Source organism: Cardiocondyla obscurior, linkage group LG02 (genome assembly GCF_019399895.1).
Source record: "Cardiocondyla obscurior isolate alpha-2009 linkage group LG02, Cobs3.1, whole genome shotgun sequence".
Lineage (NCBI taxonomy): Eukaryota > Metazoa > Arthropoda > Insecta > Hymenoptera > Formicidae > Cardiocondyla > Cardiocondyla obscurior.
The window spans coordinates 1,830,120-1,842,931 of NC_091865.1; the positions used below are offsets into that span (position 1 = coordinate 1,830,120).

The 12,812-nt window shown below is 33.0% G+C and overlaps 4 protein-coding genes across 5 annotated transcripts; 2 read left to right on the forward strand and 2 right to left on the reverse strand.

Annotated features, from left to right (window-relative positions):
- The first annotated feature begins 27 nt into the window (after positions 1 to 27).
- Positions 28 to 2,056, forward strand: LOC139111423 (vesicle transport protein SFT2B). 2 transcript variants are annotated; one of them, XM_070671689.1, is made up of 5 exons: positions 28 to 415; positions 707 to 724; positions 855 to 1,024; positions 1,377 to 1,494; positions 1,581 to 2,056. In XM_070671689.1, exons 1-5 carry the CDS (start codon positions 347 to 349, stop codon positions 1,707 to 1,709), a joined length of 504 nt encoding a protein of 167 aa, XP_070527790.1. In that variant the 5' UTR covers positions 28 to 346; the 3' UTR covers positions 1,710 to 2,056. The 2 variants fall into 2 exon arrangements, with proteins under 2 accessions (XP_070527790.1, XP_070527799.1); XM_070671698.1 differs by lacking the exon at positions 707 to 724 and having other exon boundaries at positions 32 to 415.
- Positions 2,057 to 2,557: 501 nt separating this feature from the next.
- On the reverse strand, positions 2,558 to 7,077 carry LOC139111356 (ribosomal protein S6 kinase 2 beta). Its single transcript, XM_070671614.1, has 13 exons — positions 6,977 to 7,077; positions 6,579 to 6,764; positions 6,358 to 6,439; positions 6,117 to 6,277; positions 5,857 to 5,963; positions 5,598 to 5,775; positions 5,320 to 5,485; positions 5,029 to 5,181; positions 4,634 to 4,899; positions 4,296 to 4,544; positions 3,917 to 4,155; positions 3,570 to 3,831; positions 2,558 to 3,282 (listed from the first exon to the last, which is right to left on the reverse strand). The coding sequence occupies exons 1-13, from the start codon at positions 7,028 to 7,030 to the stop codon at positions 3,154 to 3,156; spliced, it is 2,232 nt and encodes a 743-aa protein (XP_070527715.1). The 5' UTR covers positions 7,031 to 7,077; the 3' UTR covers positions 2,558 to 3,153.
- A 474-nt stretch (positions 7,078 to 7,551) lies between these two features.
- Cyck (cyclin K) lies at positions 7,552 to 10,079 on the forward strand. Its single transcript, XM_070671635.1, has 7 exons — positions 7,552 to 8,077; positions 8,367 to 8,498; positions 8,567 to 8,672; positions 8,774 to 8,831; positions 8,920 to 9,092; positions 9,195 to 9,341; positions 9,489 to 10,079. The coding sequence occupies exons 1-7, from the start codon at positions 7,859 to 7,861 to the stop codon at positions 9,896 to 9,898; spliced, it is 1,245 nt and encodes a 414-aa protein (XP_070527736.1). The 5' UTR covers positions 7,552 to 7,858; the 3' UTR covers positions 9,899 to 10,079.
- A 1,201-nt stretch (positions 10,080 to 11,280) lies between these two features.
- Psmg1 (Proteasome assembly chaperone 1) lies at positions 11,281 to 12,787 on the reverse strand. The gene is made up of 5 exons (XM_070671676.1): positions 12,344 to 12,787; positions 12,171 to 12,250; positions 11,929 to 12,089; positions 11,614 to 11,806; positions 11,281 to 11,540 (listed from the first exon to the last, which is right to left on the reverse strand). The coding sequence occupies exons 1-5, from the start codon at positions 12,439 to 12,441 to the stop codon at positions 11,356 to 11,358; spliced, it is 717 nt and encodes a 238-aa protein (XP_070527777.1). The 5' UTR covers positions 12,442 to 12,787; the 3' UTR covers positions 11,281 to 11,355.
- Between the last annotated feature and the right edge of the window lie 25 nt (positions 12,788 to 12,812).

The following is a 12,812-nucleotide window of genomic DNA, read 5'->3' on the forward strand; positions in this document are numbered from 1 at the left end:
GCTCCCTCCTTTCCCCCTTCTCCTCCATTCGTGGACTCAAGGATTCAAGACAAACCACGAAACCAACAGGTTGAAAGTGTAACGTGCGTACGTGAAGGTGAAGAGATGCGCGAATAAATATGTTAAATATTTGGTGCGTTATTTCGTTTGAAAAAAAGTAATGTGTAAAGGATCTTCTGGTTGACTGGGTATTTAAGAACGCGTGGAATTTAAAACCTTAATGTATAAGATAGAGAAAGCGTAATATATTGAGCTTGATAACCTCGTATATTGGATGGACTGATAAAGTTAATAATCGTATTCTTCGAAAAGCCTTTTTCTCTTTAATAAAGTTTTAACAAAGAAAATGGATAAGCTACGGAGAGCGTTGAATGGCAACGAACGGTGCGATGAAGAAAGTGGTATTATTACCCAGGTAATTACGTTGAATAAATTATATTACTGATAAGAATATAAATTATAAATGTAGTTTGTAAATTTGTTGCAATAAATATAATAATCTATGCACGTAATAAACTTTTTAACTCGATAAATTTACGAACTAATAATAAGTTTTAACTCGATAATTTTTAATTTTTTTTACTTGTCTTTTTTGTATATATTTTTTTAATATTTAGTAATTTTAACTTATGTATGTAAGTCTTATTTTATCTGTAAACTAAAATTATCATCTTAATAAATGCTTACATGCGGTCGAAAATGGAAGGTTGATGCAGATTTTACGGTAAACTAGTAAATTACATTAAAAATATTTTGTATATTTTTAATATTTATATTAGTGTAATATTAGTTAATTATGTAATTTTACTTGTCTTACAGAACATTCATATTTTTTTATTTTTTTTTGTCAATAGGTTATGGATCAAACAACATTAAGCTGGTCTACTAGGATAAAAGGTTTTGCAATTTGTTTCATTGTAGGCATACTATGTTCATTCCTTGGATCCTTTGCCTTGTTCTTACAGAAAGGTCTTGCTGTGTTCGCGGTATTCTATACTTTAGGCAATATTATTTCCTTGGCCAGGTAAAATGCAAGTTATAGTTAAAATAAAATAACTTTTGTAAAAAATTTTTTTTTTTTTACTGTGTAATAAGATGAAGTAAAAATGCCTAAATTTATTCTATCAAAATATAATAGTCGAAAAAAAAAATTTGATTACATTATTATAACATATGATGCAAAACCTGTTTGCTATGAGTCAATACCTTCAGGCCTGAATATTATCTGGTTTGATGCTGTCATACTCCAGAGATACTTTACTTTGGTTGTCATCAAACATTTTTTCACATTGTTCATATCTTCCAATATATTTGCCAGAGACAATTAAAATAGGAAGCTATGTATGTATGAATTTATATGTAAATTTTTATTTTAGTACATGTTTCTTAATGGGTCCATTTAATCAAATCAAGAAGATGTTTGCATCAACAAGAATAATTGCAACTTTATTAGTACTTGTTTCTATTGCTTTAACGTTATTTGCAGCTTTGCATGTAAGTATTTAACTTATTTTTCTTTGTCATTCCTTATTGTAAGACTTAAGGGAATAATAGAGTTGATACAATATTTTTATTTTTAGTTGCACAATCCCGGTCTGGCTCTTCTGTTTATAATTATTCAATCGTTAGCTATGACGTGGTATTCCTTATCGTATATACCATATGCTCGTGATGCCGTCAAAAAAACAGTGGAAGCTTGTATTACGTGAAAGAAACAGCTATTTTTTTTCTCAATATTAAAATTTATACAAACATACAACTCAAATTTTTTGGTTTTTTGATACTTGAGTTATTTTATAAACCATAAAACATTTACGTAATAGACTGTACTTTAAATATAAATTGTTAATAAAAATAGGGTCTGTTATCTATGCAAAAAAATACTAGATATTAATATATCTTTAGCATTTATTTATTATTCTTAACATTTTAATAATATAAAGATCTTATACACCACATACAGAGATTATACTTATATTATAATTACATATTGTATTTTATCATTAAATGTTTTGTTACAAGCACAGTAAAATTTAATAAATAATTAGGTTCTAAATATTGTATAATTTATTTTCTCGATAAATTGAAGTACTGGAAGCTCTGTAGATAAAAAGATTAATTGATATGCTGCATACCATTATCTTAATATTTTTTTAGGAAGTATCGTTTTTAGGAAGTATCGTTGGCGGTGACAATGTCATGAAATTATCGATTCAATAACCAAAAATTTTAAATAAATTTGCGTGCAAAAATTTCTCAAGACTAGTATAAGAATAATTTATATCATAACCATTAATTTATTTAACAATACATTAACCGAATATTACAATAAGACAATAATATATCAATTTTATTCTGATTTGTAATTACTGTAATCATCATAGATTTCGTTCAGAATTCAAATTTAATCAAACATCGACATCTTTATTTTAAAATTATAAATCACGAATTTGAGGGAAAATAATGAAACACTTATCTGACGTACGCTGAAAGGCAGATACGGCGACGGCAGCTAGCGAACGTGACTTTAGCGTCGTGTGCGTCGAGATTCACATGTATGTACCGCGCCGGCCGGATTGCCGATGACCGATTTCTCTCCGTTCTCTCATCCCCTGTCTCTGCCGTCTAGAGTTACGTACGCTAGACGCTGTCGCTGCAGAAAACGCCGTATCTGTCCTTCGCTGTACATTAAATAAAAACATCGACTTGATCTAACTAAAATACATTGCACACATAAAATTTTACATTAGTCACAATTGTAATAAAAAATCTACGAGAAGTAGCAATCAAGTATAAAAAAAATATTTAAACTGTTATAATTACTTCATTTTTTACTGGAATCTTTTGCACTTTCTTTTAAATGGTAACATGATTAATATAGGTATATCTATGGCGTATGTATCTGTATGTGCATACGTATTTATGTTCGTATAGGTACATATTTCAAATATTAAACACAATTAATTATAAATAAATATCACATTCGGCTCACTATCATAAAATGTTCCGTTACATACTTTCCACGATGATATTAACATCATTTACAATATGGGCACTTTGAACTATTTTTGCTTGTACTTTGAAATATAATTTTGTTATCCTAGATATTTCCATTTTAAGATAAAAGTTAAATCTGTACAAAGGGTACGGAAGTTAAACTTGGGTAAGACCACTGGTTTTGCCTTGCGTTCTACGACGTGCTAATTCAGACATAACCACAGGACCAATATGCGGCGATCTCGGATTACTCGCGATTACTCTGTACGTTTCTGCGACCGCCAGCTAAAATTAAAATTCATTGTAAGATAATAGTACTTGATAAGCTTGGAAATATATAATCTTGTAGATTTTGTAATTATAGGCTTTAAAATTACTTTAAGTACAGTCTTAACATATTACAATTCAATCGGAAGCCTTTTCATCTTAAGGCTTACTTAAGGCGATCTTGAAATGAGTGTCTCCTTTTAATTAATAATTTTTTAATTAATAATTAATTAATAATAGTTTGAAGAATTAAAAAATAAATTTTCGAAAATGACATGCATTTTTATATGTCAATAAGTATGTACCTTTAGACTGTGTGGATCTTTAATAACATCTGGCAATACTTTCGGAGGGATACGATGTCGATTTACAATCCATGGATATTTTAAAATCATAGCCGCCGTAGGTCTCCGGGTGGGATCCAAATGTAGCATTCTTTTAACGAGTTCTTTTGCTTCAGTGGAAATGTGACACCATATTCCACTTTCCACATCTATATAGCCTGAGCCAATACGGTCTAATATATCGTTCGCACTATCCCCAGGACTGTTACGGAAAGGCGTATATCTATGCATAATACAATAAAATTAGATTAAGTTTCGAATATATTATAATTATATAGAATAAATCGCAATATAAAAATTTTGAATACCCAGCTAGCATAATGTACAATAAGACTCCGAGTGACCAAATGTCACATGCTGCGTCATATCCTTGACGTTTTAACACTTCGGGTGCTACAAAATTGGCTGTATAACAGGGTGTCATTAGCAGACCATTTTCCGCTCGTAATTGTGTCGCAAAACCAAAATCACATATACAAAGCGTTGTTGGATCACCGCCAGATTTCGTATATAGAATATTTGATGGCTTTAAGTCTCTGTGAACAACCTAATTTTTTTTTTTTTTTTAATAACATTATTATAGCTTTTTATAGTTTTATCGCATGCACGAAACTATATATAAACGTATGGATTGCAATAAATATTCTACAGATTTTATTTTCGCGTACGTTCAAAGATTAAACTTACTCCGTTCTCGTGAAGATAATGCACTACATTTGTAACAGTATAAATGACTTCGGCAGCTTCCCTTTCGGTAAAATTTCGTCTTTGAAGTAAACGATCGAGAAGTTCACCGCCGCGTAAAAGTTCCAATACGAGATACACGCGTTTATCATCCTCGTGAACTGCTCTCAACGTTACAATATGGGGATGCCTACCATATCGTAATAAAATTTCTATTTCCTCTGTCGGATCCCGTTTCGACTTCTCAATCACCTATTTTATGAAAAAAAATTATAATATAATTTTTTCTATTTTCGTACATCTTTTTAGTAACTTCATACTTTTTATTAACAGAATATTACCTTCACAGCATACTCCATCTTAGATGCTATATGAATAGCAAAATATACTACACTGTAACTTCCTCTGCCAATTTCATGTTTAAATTCATATTCATCAGTTATAGAAACAGGATTAACATAGGTTGGAAAAGTAGCACTTATGTTGTCATAGTGTCTATATTCGGGGAGTATAGCGCGATCCGCTTCTGCGAGCAAACACGGTGCGACAAAACTGAATCCGCGAAATAGTTCGTGAGCGTTTGCGCTAGGTGGTACTCCGGGAGAATCTAAAAAAAAAGAAAAAGAAAAACCTTTATGTACTTTTACTAAAGACATTAAAGACAAAAAAAAATTTTTATTAGTTTAAACTTGATTATTTTTTTCTTTTTCTTCGATTTATTAAAAAAAATAATTACCTTTAGGCGTTTTACAGGTAAATTCATTGTCAAAGTAAAACGCGTCGTCTTCCCTAACAGCTGGCTTAAACGGTGGTCTTATTTCCTTTTTGTAAAGAGCGTCCCAGTCAATAGTATTAAAAAAGACATGGCTTTTAATTTCTTCTACTCCACCTGAGGAATAAAAAAAAAGGTAGTATAAGAAAATTATTAAACACACGTCATATGACAGCAAATGTACATCACTTAAAGCTAATTTTTTCATATAAAATGTCGAAATAATACAAGGTTCTTATCCCTCTTTTAAATTACCAGCTCCAAGGCGATTTACTGGATTTCTCTTAAATAATACTCTCAAAAGCGCTTGTGCTTCTGAAGAAAGATTATGTGGCATTCCAAGTTTGGCTTTCAAAATTTGCGTCATTGTCTCTTTACGGTTTGTACCTTGGAATGGAAGAGCGCCCGTCAGCATTTCAAACTAAAATTATCGAAAATAGTCACGTTAACTTTATAAATTTTTTTTTACATTTATGATACGTTTCATTGATCACACTATATTATGTACAAATGTTATTCAAGTTTCAACCAACCATTAAGACACCGAAACTCCACCAATCTGCTGTAAAAGTGTGTCCTTTTCGGTTAACAATTTCTGGTGCCATGTATTCGACAGTGCCGCAAAATGAATACGCTTTTGAATCGTCTAAGGGTTGCTTACTCAAGCCAAAATCAGTTAAAGATATATGACCTTCTGTGTCTAATAAAATACTAAAAAAAAAAAAAACTTTTAATAACTAATTCTACTATTAAAAATACATACACGATAATAATATCGTAAATAATACTAACTTTTCAGGCTTCAAGTCACGATAAATAATTCCGAGTTTATGTATGTGATCTAATGCGAGTGCAAGCTCGGCTAAATAAAACTTTACGTCTTCTTCTGTAAACATTACCTAAAACGTTAATTGCACATTGATAAATACAAATAATTAAATATTGTATGGCAATCGTAATGTCATAACATCTGCCGAGTTGTTTCAATTATTAATAAATTAGGATTAATTAATATAGATGTATCATTTATTAAATTTTCAAGTAACAATCACCTCTTTAGACAATCTAGAAAAGAGATCGCCACCTCGCAGGAAGTCTAGAATTAAATAAAGTTTTCCTTCAGTTTGAAATGCATAATGCAATCTGACAATAAATGGGTGTTCCACATCCACCAATATATTCCTCTCCATTTTGGTTCTGACTCTATCACGAACTAAAAAAAAATTTATATAATAAATATAATAATCTGAGACCATATGTTAACATTTCAAAGTATAATTAAATTTCAGATACCTTTTAAAGTTGCTTTTTTTAAGACTTTCATAGCATATAAAGTTCCACTATCTTTTCCAACAACTTTTCTTACTAAAAATACCTGCAAACAGTATATAAAAAAAAATATAATTACATGTAGATGTACAGCTTTACAATGCAACAAAATAATTTAAATACTGCATTTATATTTGATATGTAAGTGTATATATATGCAATATGAGTTAATCATGTTTTCTTACCTTGCCAAAGGATCCTTGGCCAAGGACTTTTAATAATTCAAAGTGGGAAGGCTCAGCTTTCTCATAGCCATCCCTTGCCATATCACGTACTTCAATCTCATGAGATTCAGAGCAGCCATTTGATCTCTCAATCCCTTGAGCAACCATTTCCTCCTGATTTTCAGCCGGAAGAATCTCTGTACTTTGCTAAACAGATGCAAGAGACATTAATCCGCATTCTTGAAGGTAAAATATTTTTCGATTATAAAATGTAAAAAAAAAAAAAAAAGAAAAGAGAATAGAGGAAGTATATTTTTCGAAAAGTGGCAATGGTTTCGTTTACAGTTTATCGTAACGAGGAGACGAAGAAGAATGTTGAGAGCAAGGGAAATAATTGGAGAGATTTAAGAGAGCGTTACCTTTTCATTTGTACGGTGCTCGGTCCAAGGAGCCGTTAGAGTTGCCAACGGCATTATATGTAAAGTTTTGTTTATTTTCGAAATTGCAAACGCTTTCGCGTGACGCTTATTTTATTAACCTGTTTTATACAATGTACGTACGAGCGTTTATTCGTAGCTCTAATGCAGACGTTCTCACTCGGCAAAATTAACAGCAAAAATCCATGGTCAACCATCAATCACTACCACCATCACCGTGTTCGATGATGTATGTACTTACATGTGTAGAACCATGCGCGCGTCATATGAGAGATTCACGTCGCGTATGCACTGTGCTGGGTGCACGACATCCGTTCTCGGTGTAGAAGTTAAGACCGTCATTTTCCACTGTGATTGGCCGCTTCTTTCATTTGCTGACTCAATTCGAACACTCCATATAAACTTAGACATAAATAAAATTTAACAAATATAATATACAATTTTATTTGTGCTTTTTTAAAAATTTAACTTATCGGATTAATTGAAAAGTGTGAAAATCAGGTCTACTGTCTACACTCGAATTACTCGAACAGTCGGGTACGCGAGGATGAAGTTTTCGAACGCAGTTCTCGCACTCCCTTACTCCGTGGAGCCTCTACGCAGTTTTTCCACAAGCCGGATTACTCAGTCACGTTAATTCGCGTATCATTAATTATTTAATTAATTAACTAATCGAAAGGGCAAACTGCCAGTTATTGAAATAAGTAAAGGTACCGGTGAACGAGTCGAGATACGTCGGAGAAAAGAAAATCTCAGCGATATGTAGTCAACCGTAACGCTAAATACTTTAAACCTGACGTGAACATCAAGAACTTAACAATTTAATTATAGTGTGTATTAAAGTGTCTCATTTAAAGTGTAAGCATGCCGTGCTGGTATTACGAGAAAAAGGAACTCCGCAACACTCCGTCGATTCAGGATGGCATCGACTACGAGACGGAATGCAGATACCGCAAGGAAGGCGCACGTTTTATTATAGACACTGGCACGAAAATGGATTTAGGTTATAACACGATGGCAACGGGTGTTGTTTATTTTCATCGGTTCTACATGTTTCACTCGTTCAAGACTTTTCCACGATATGTAAGTACGCGCATTTATTTATACCAATATGCACTAGTGCATCTTTATATAATTATAATTTTATGTATCTTATCAGATAAATAAGTTAATTACATGTGTCACCTGACAGTTGATTTTTGCATTAACACTCGCGTCACATACTTGCTTTTATATGTCAGTGTTCCTTTTTTCTTTTTTTGATACCGGCAAAAAAAAAAAAGAATGCTTTTAAACATTTGTAACATTGGACCAACTGTAGTTCAAATCTTTGTATGTCTTGAAATTATATTATTTCTATGCTATGCCTTAGGTAACAGCTTGCTGCTGCTTACTTTTGGCTGGAAAAGTAGAAGAAACTCCAAAAAAGTGTAAGGATATTATAAGGACTGCCAAGACTTTAGTGTCAGAGCAAAAATTTATAACATTTGGAGAAGATCCTAAGGTATATTGTTTCTAAAGGAATGAACAGTATTATGCATATACAAATGTATATTGACTTTTATTTTGCAGGAAGAAGTATTGATTTTGGAGAGAATCTTATTACAGACAATAAAATTTGATTTGCAAGTGGAACATCCATATAGTTACTTATTAAAATATGCAAAGTGTCTGAAAGGTAATTTAAATATTACACTTATTATTAAATTATTGTATATATTATTAAGAAAAGTGTATTGTCAAAATATATAAATATAAAAAAAAATTTTATTTTTTTAGGTGACAAAAACAAGTTACAAAAGATGGTCCAAATGGCTTGGACATTTGTTAATGATAGGTATACAAGGATACAAAGCAATAATAAAATATTCTGTATTAATAATGAATGATGTGACAAAGAGTTTGTTGTTACATTACTTTTTTAGTTTATGCACCACCTTATCACTACAATGGGAGCCTGAGATCATAGCGGTTGCTCTGATGTATTTGGCAGGAAAGCTAAGCAAATTTGATGTGGTAGATTGGGTTGGGAGACAAACGAAACATTTACGCTGGTGGGATATGTTTGTTGAAGATGTCACTATGGATCTTTTAGAAGGTAATCGCGTCGTTTTTGTCTTAAAATATTTTTTTGCCATGTTGTGACATTATTACATCTGTTACTGCAGCAATGTATCTAATATCTTAAATGTATTTTCAGATATTTGTCATCAAGTATTGGATTTATATTCACAAGCTAATAATGCAAAACCACCAGATTCACCACCTATGATACCATCCGGTGAAATGTGCAGAGAACGAGCTGTTACTGTTGCTATTATAGAATCTGCATCTAATACACCAAACGGTAAGCGACAACAAATTATAATTACAAATATATCAGTTGTATAATTAAAATGTGTTTTATATTATATTTGCGATTTGAAAATAATTCGAGCATTGAGTTGCATTGAAAGCAAATAACTCAAGCAATAAAAAATTATTGCATATGTAGCAGTTACACCTGGGAAATCTTCTAAGAGCATCGAAGCATCAACAGTTTCTGCAAATGGATGTCCAACTACGGAAATAACGGATACGATAAAACCAATAGATACTTCAGCGGCACATTTTCCTACATACTCGACAAATTTTACATCTAATACGAGTTATCCACCTGCGTTTCCACCCACGAACGTTTCGGTTCCTCCTCCTCCCGTAAATACAATGAATCACATTGTGCCAACGATACACCACATTGGATCGTCGGCAACTATTCGTCCCACACCGCCGCCAGCACCGCCGACTGCCAACCAAACGACTTTTCAGCCGTATTCATATCCGACAAACGCGTCGTATTTCTCAGCGAATAATCCAATTCCGCCGACCGCACCACCACGCAATTATTATCCGCCACAACCATAAGAAAAAACTATCGTGCCCATTTAATTTAAACTACATCAATGCTATTATTGTAAAGATAATCCTTTGAACAGTAAAGATTGTCCATTTAATTGTAAATTTGTGTGTATATAAATATATATATATATATATGTATGTAGGTATATTGTATTTTTATAGCATATACAACATGTATAATTCTAAACTCTCTTCTTTTTGTGATATTTTCCCTTTTATAAATAAAATAAAGAATTTTTCCAATTTTTCTTAATTTTTCCTATCTGTAAAAAATTTACGTGATGCCTAAATTAGTTGAATTTTAATGTTGCAGCTTAAAACCGACGCTGATTGGTTCTTTCGTTTGGGGTGATAGAAAACCCTAGCGCGCCGACTAATCACAACGTTCCATCGATCGCCTGATCTCGAGCTCGTAACGGATTACGTTGGTGCTCGTGCTATTGCGTACTACTAGAGGTCCCGGCGAGCACGCGGTTCCAGTTCGAAACGAAAATGTCGAGGCATCCGTGCGGTGTAGCCCATTTCTCGTGTCGAATTCGAGGATTTCAAACGGTCGGGAGTGTCGTGGACTATCTCGCGAGTGTCCAGTGCGCGGAAGGAGGACTCGACACGTGCTACCTGAGAGGAGGAGGAGGCCCAGGAAGGGTATCCTGCACCAGCGGAGCAACCCAGGGGTAAGTAGTATCAGCTTTTCTTTCGAATTATATTTCGAATTATATTCCGAATTACATTCCGAATCTACAACATAATTTTGTCATTTATCTGTTACAGATCAAGAGGAACTCCGCTGCTGTGCAGTGAAAAAAAGTGCCGCACGCCGATATTAATTAATATACGAACCGCAGCCGGTTCGTCGGTCGTGTCGGGAGTGCCGCTAGTTATCGCGCGTTTTTTCTTAAAATTATTTTTTTACGGAAGTGCGTTCGCGAGTGTCCAGTGCGCGGAAGGATGGCTCGTCACGTCCCATCTGAGAGGAGGAGCAGGCCCGGGAGGCATCATACATCGGCGGAGCAACTTTTAGGTGAGGATTAATTCTTTTCTAAATATTGTCATTTTATTAATTAAAAAAAAAATTTGTGTATTAAAGAATCAACTACATACACGTAATTTTTTTTTATTGAAATATTAACTATTTTTAACACGTCTACATTAATATTTTTCTTTTTATGTTACAGTCACCGGCAGAATTTTACAACTCCGCTGAAGCTCATGCAGATCGGTAAGTCGCATGCTTAAATATAATGTAATCATCATGTAGAAATTTTTATAATTAATTAATGTCCCCAATTATAACGACGCACACGAATTGGGACCTTTCGCAAAAAAGCGCACGCGAAGCGTGTGCATGATTTGTTCGAGTAATATAAATAAGAAGTAAAATATTAACGTTTGATTTATACTTTTTTTATTATATTTGATTGATTCGGATACTGATGGTAAAGAATGGAATGAATTAAAACATTTCACATGTAAAGATTTCCTTTACTAAACGGATTTTCTGTAAACGTGGGTCGCTGTATCTTACAGGGTATTTCATCAGTTAAAAGTTGCAAAATTGGCTCTGCACATGTAGAATCCAATGTAAAACTGTCGATATACAATATATACAACTTGGATGGTATGCCTTTGAGTTCGGCATAAGATAGGACTAAAACAGATAAATTTTAATGTACACATCTTCTGCTCACAATACGAAATTAGTATTTTATATAAATACAAACCTCCTGCTCCGACTCCAAATATAATATTAGGTTGTTCCAATGCTTTAATCTTGCAATTTGTAACATTTGCCGTTTTGGTAGTTAACATTCTTAATAATGAAGGAACCTCTGGGACATTTGTGTTTTGATATTGTGATATATGACGACACACTATTGAAATGGTGCTTTCAGAACTTAGAAACAAATCGTGCATCTGTAAATATAAATTCAATCCAAATATAAGTCCAAAAAAAATATTTTTTTAGATATTAAAGTATAAAATAAAATATTGAAAGGCAGGTAGACAAATATATTATATGTCAATGAAGTATAGACCTGATCTACAAGTTGTCCGGCATTCTTTGCATCAAATTGTGGCAAAATTATGCACAGATATATTTCTTTGTCAACTTGATAAATGACTGAAACATTTCGATGATTTTCATTTTCTATAACGCACATTTGCTTCATTTTTGGATACAAACGTTCTACAAGAGCTAGAATAAAATAATTGATGTAGGAATTAAGAGTATTCAAAAGTCAATAGATTCATTATGTGAGAATATTGTTAATATTACGAATTAATGGTTCCCCTTCGATTATGATTAGCTTTTGCATAGGTTCTGGTTTAGGTTTCAACCAGCGAGCATAGAACTTTCTAAAAAAGGAAAAAAAAGAATTAATAATAAAATCAGATTAATTTTGGATTATTTTACAACGTGATAATTAACATTACGCTATTTAAACTTACGGAGAAGGTTCTGAACTGTTCTCTGGCTCATATTCTTCCTCGTCATTCCAAAAAGCTCTTGACGATGGAAATATTACCTCTCCAAAGTGACTAGCCATTTTTCAGATAATTGTTTCAATGGTGAAAAGTAATCGCAATTTCGCGTAAAATCGTTGCTTATATTCTTCAAAGTCGTCCCGATTTATTTCTCACAATACCGCTGCTAATTACGTTGATACTAAATGATAAATCAAATTGCGGCGTCTCTGAGTCAGCAATAACAAGCAAACATAAGTCAACAAGTGCTCGTGCACTGTATGCACTTCACGCACCTACATTACGACAGTCCACCGACTGGTGGCACCGTCGACGTCAGTTTGATGTACTGATGAGAGCCGACGGCCGCCGATAAATCGAGTTAATCAAGGTTCCTAATCGTTTTTTTTTTTTACTTTGAATTTCTCAACCATCTACGTGGGTGCACGATTTG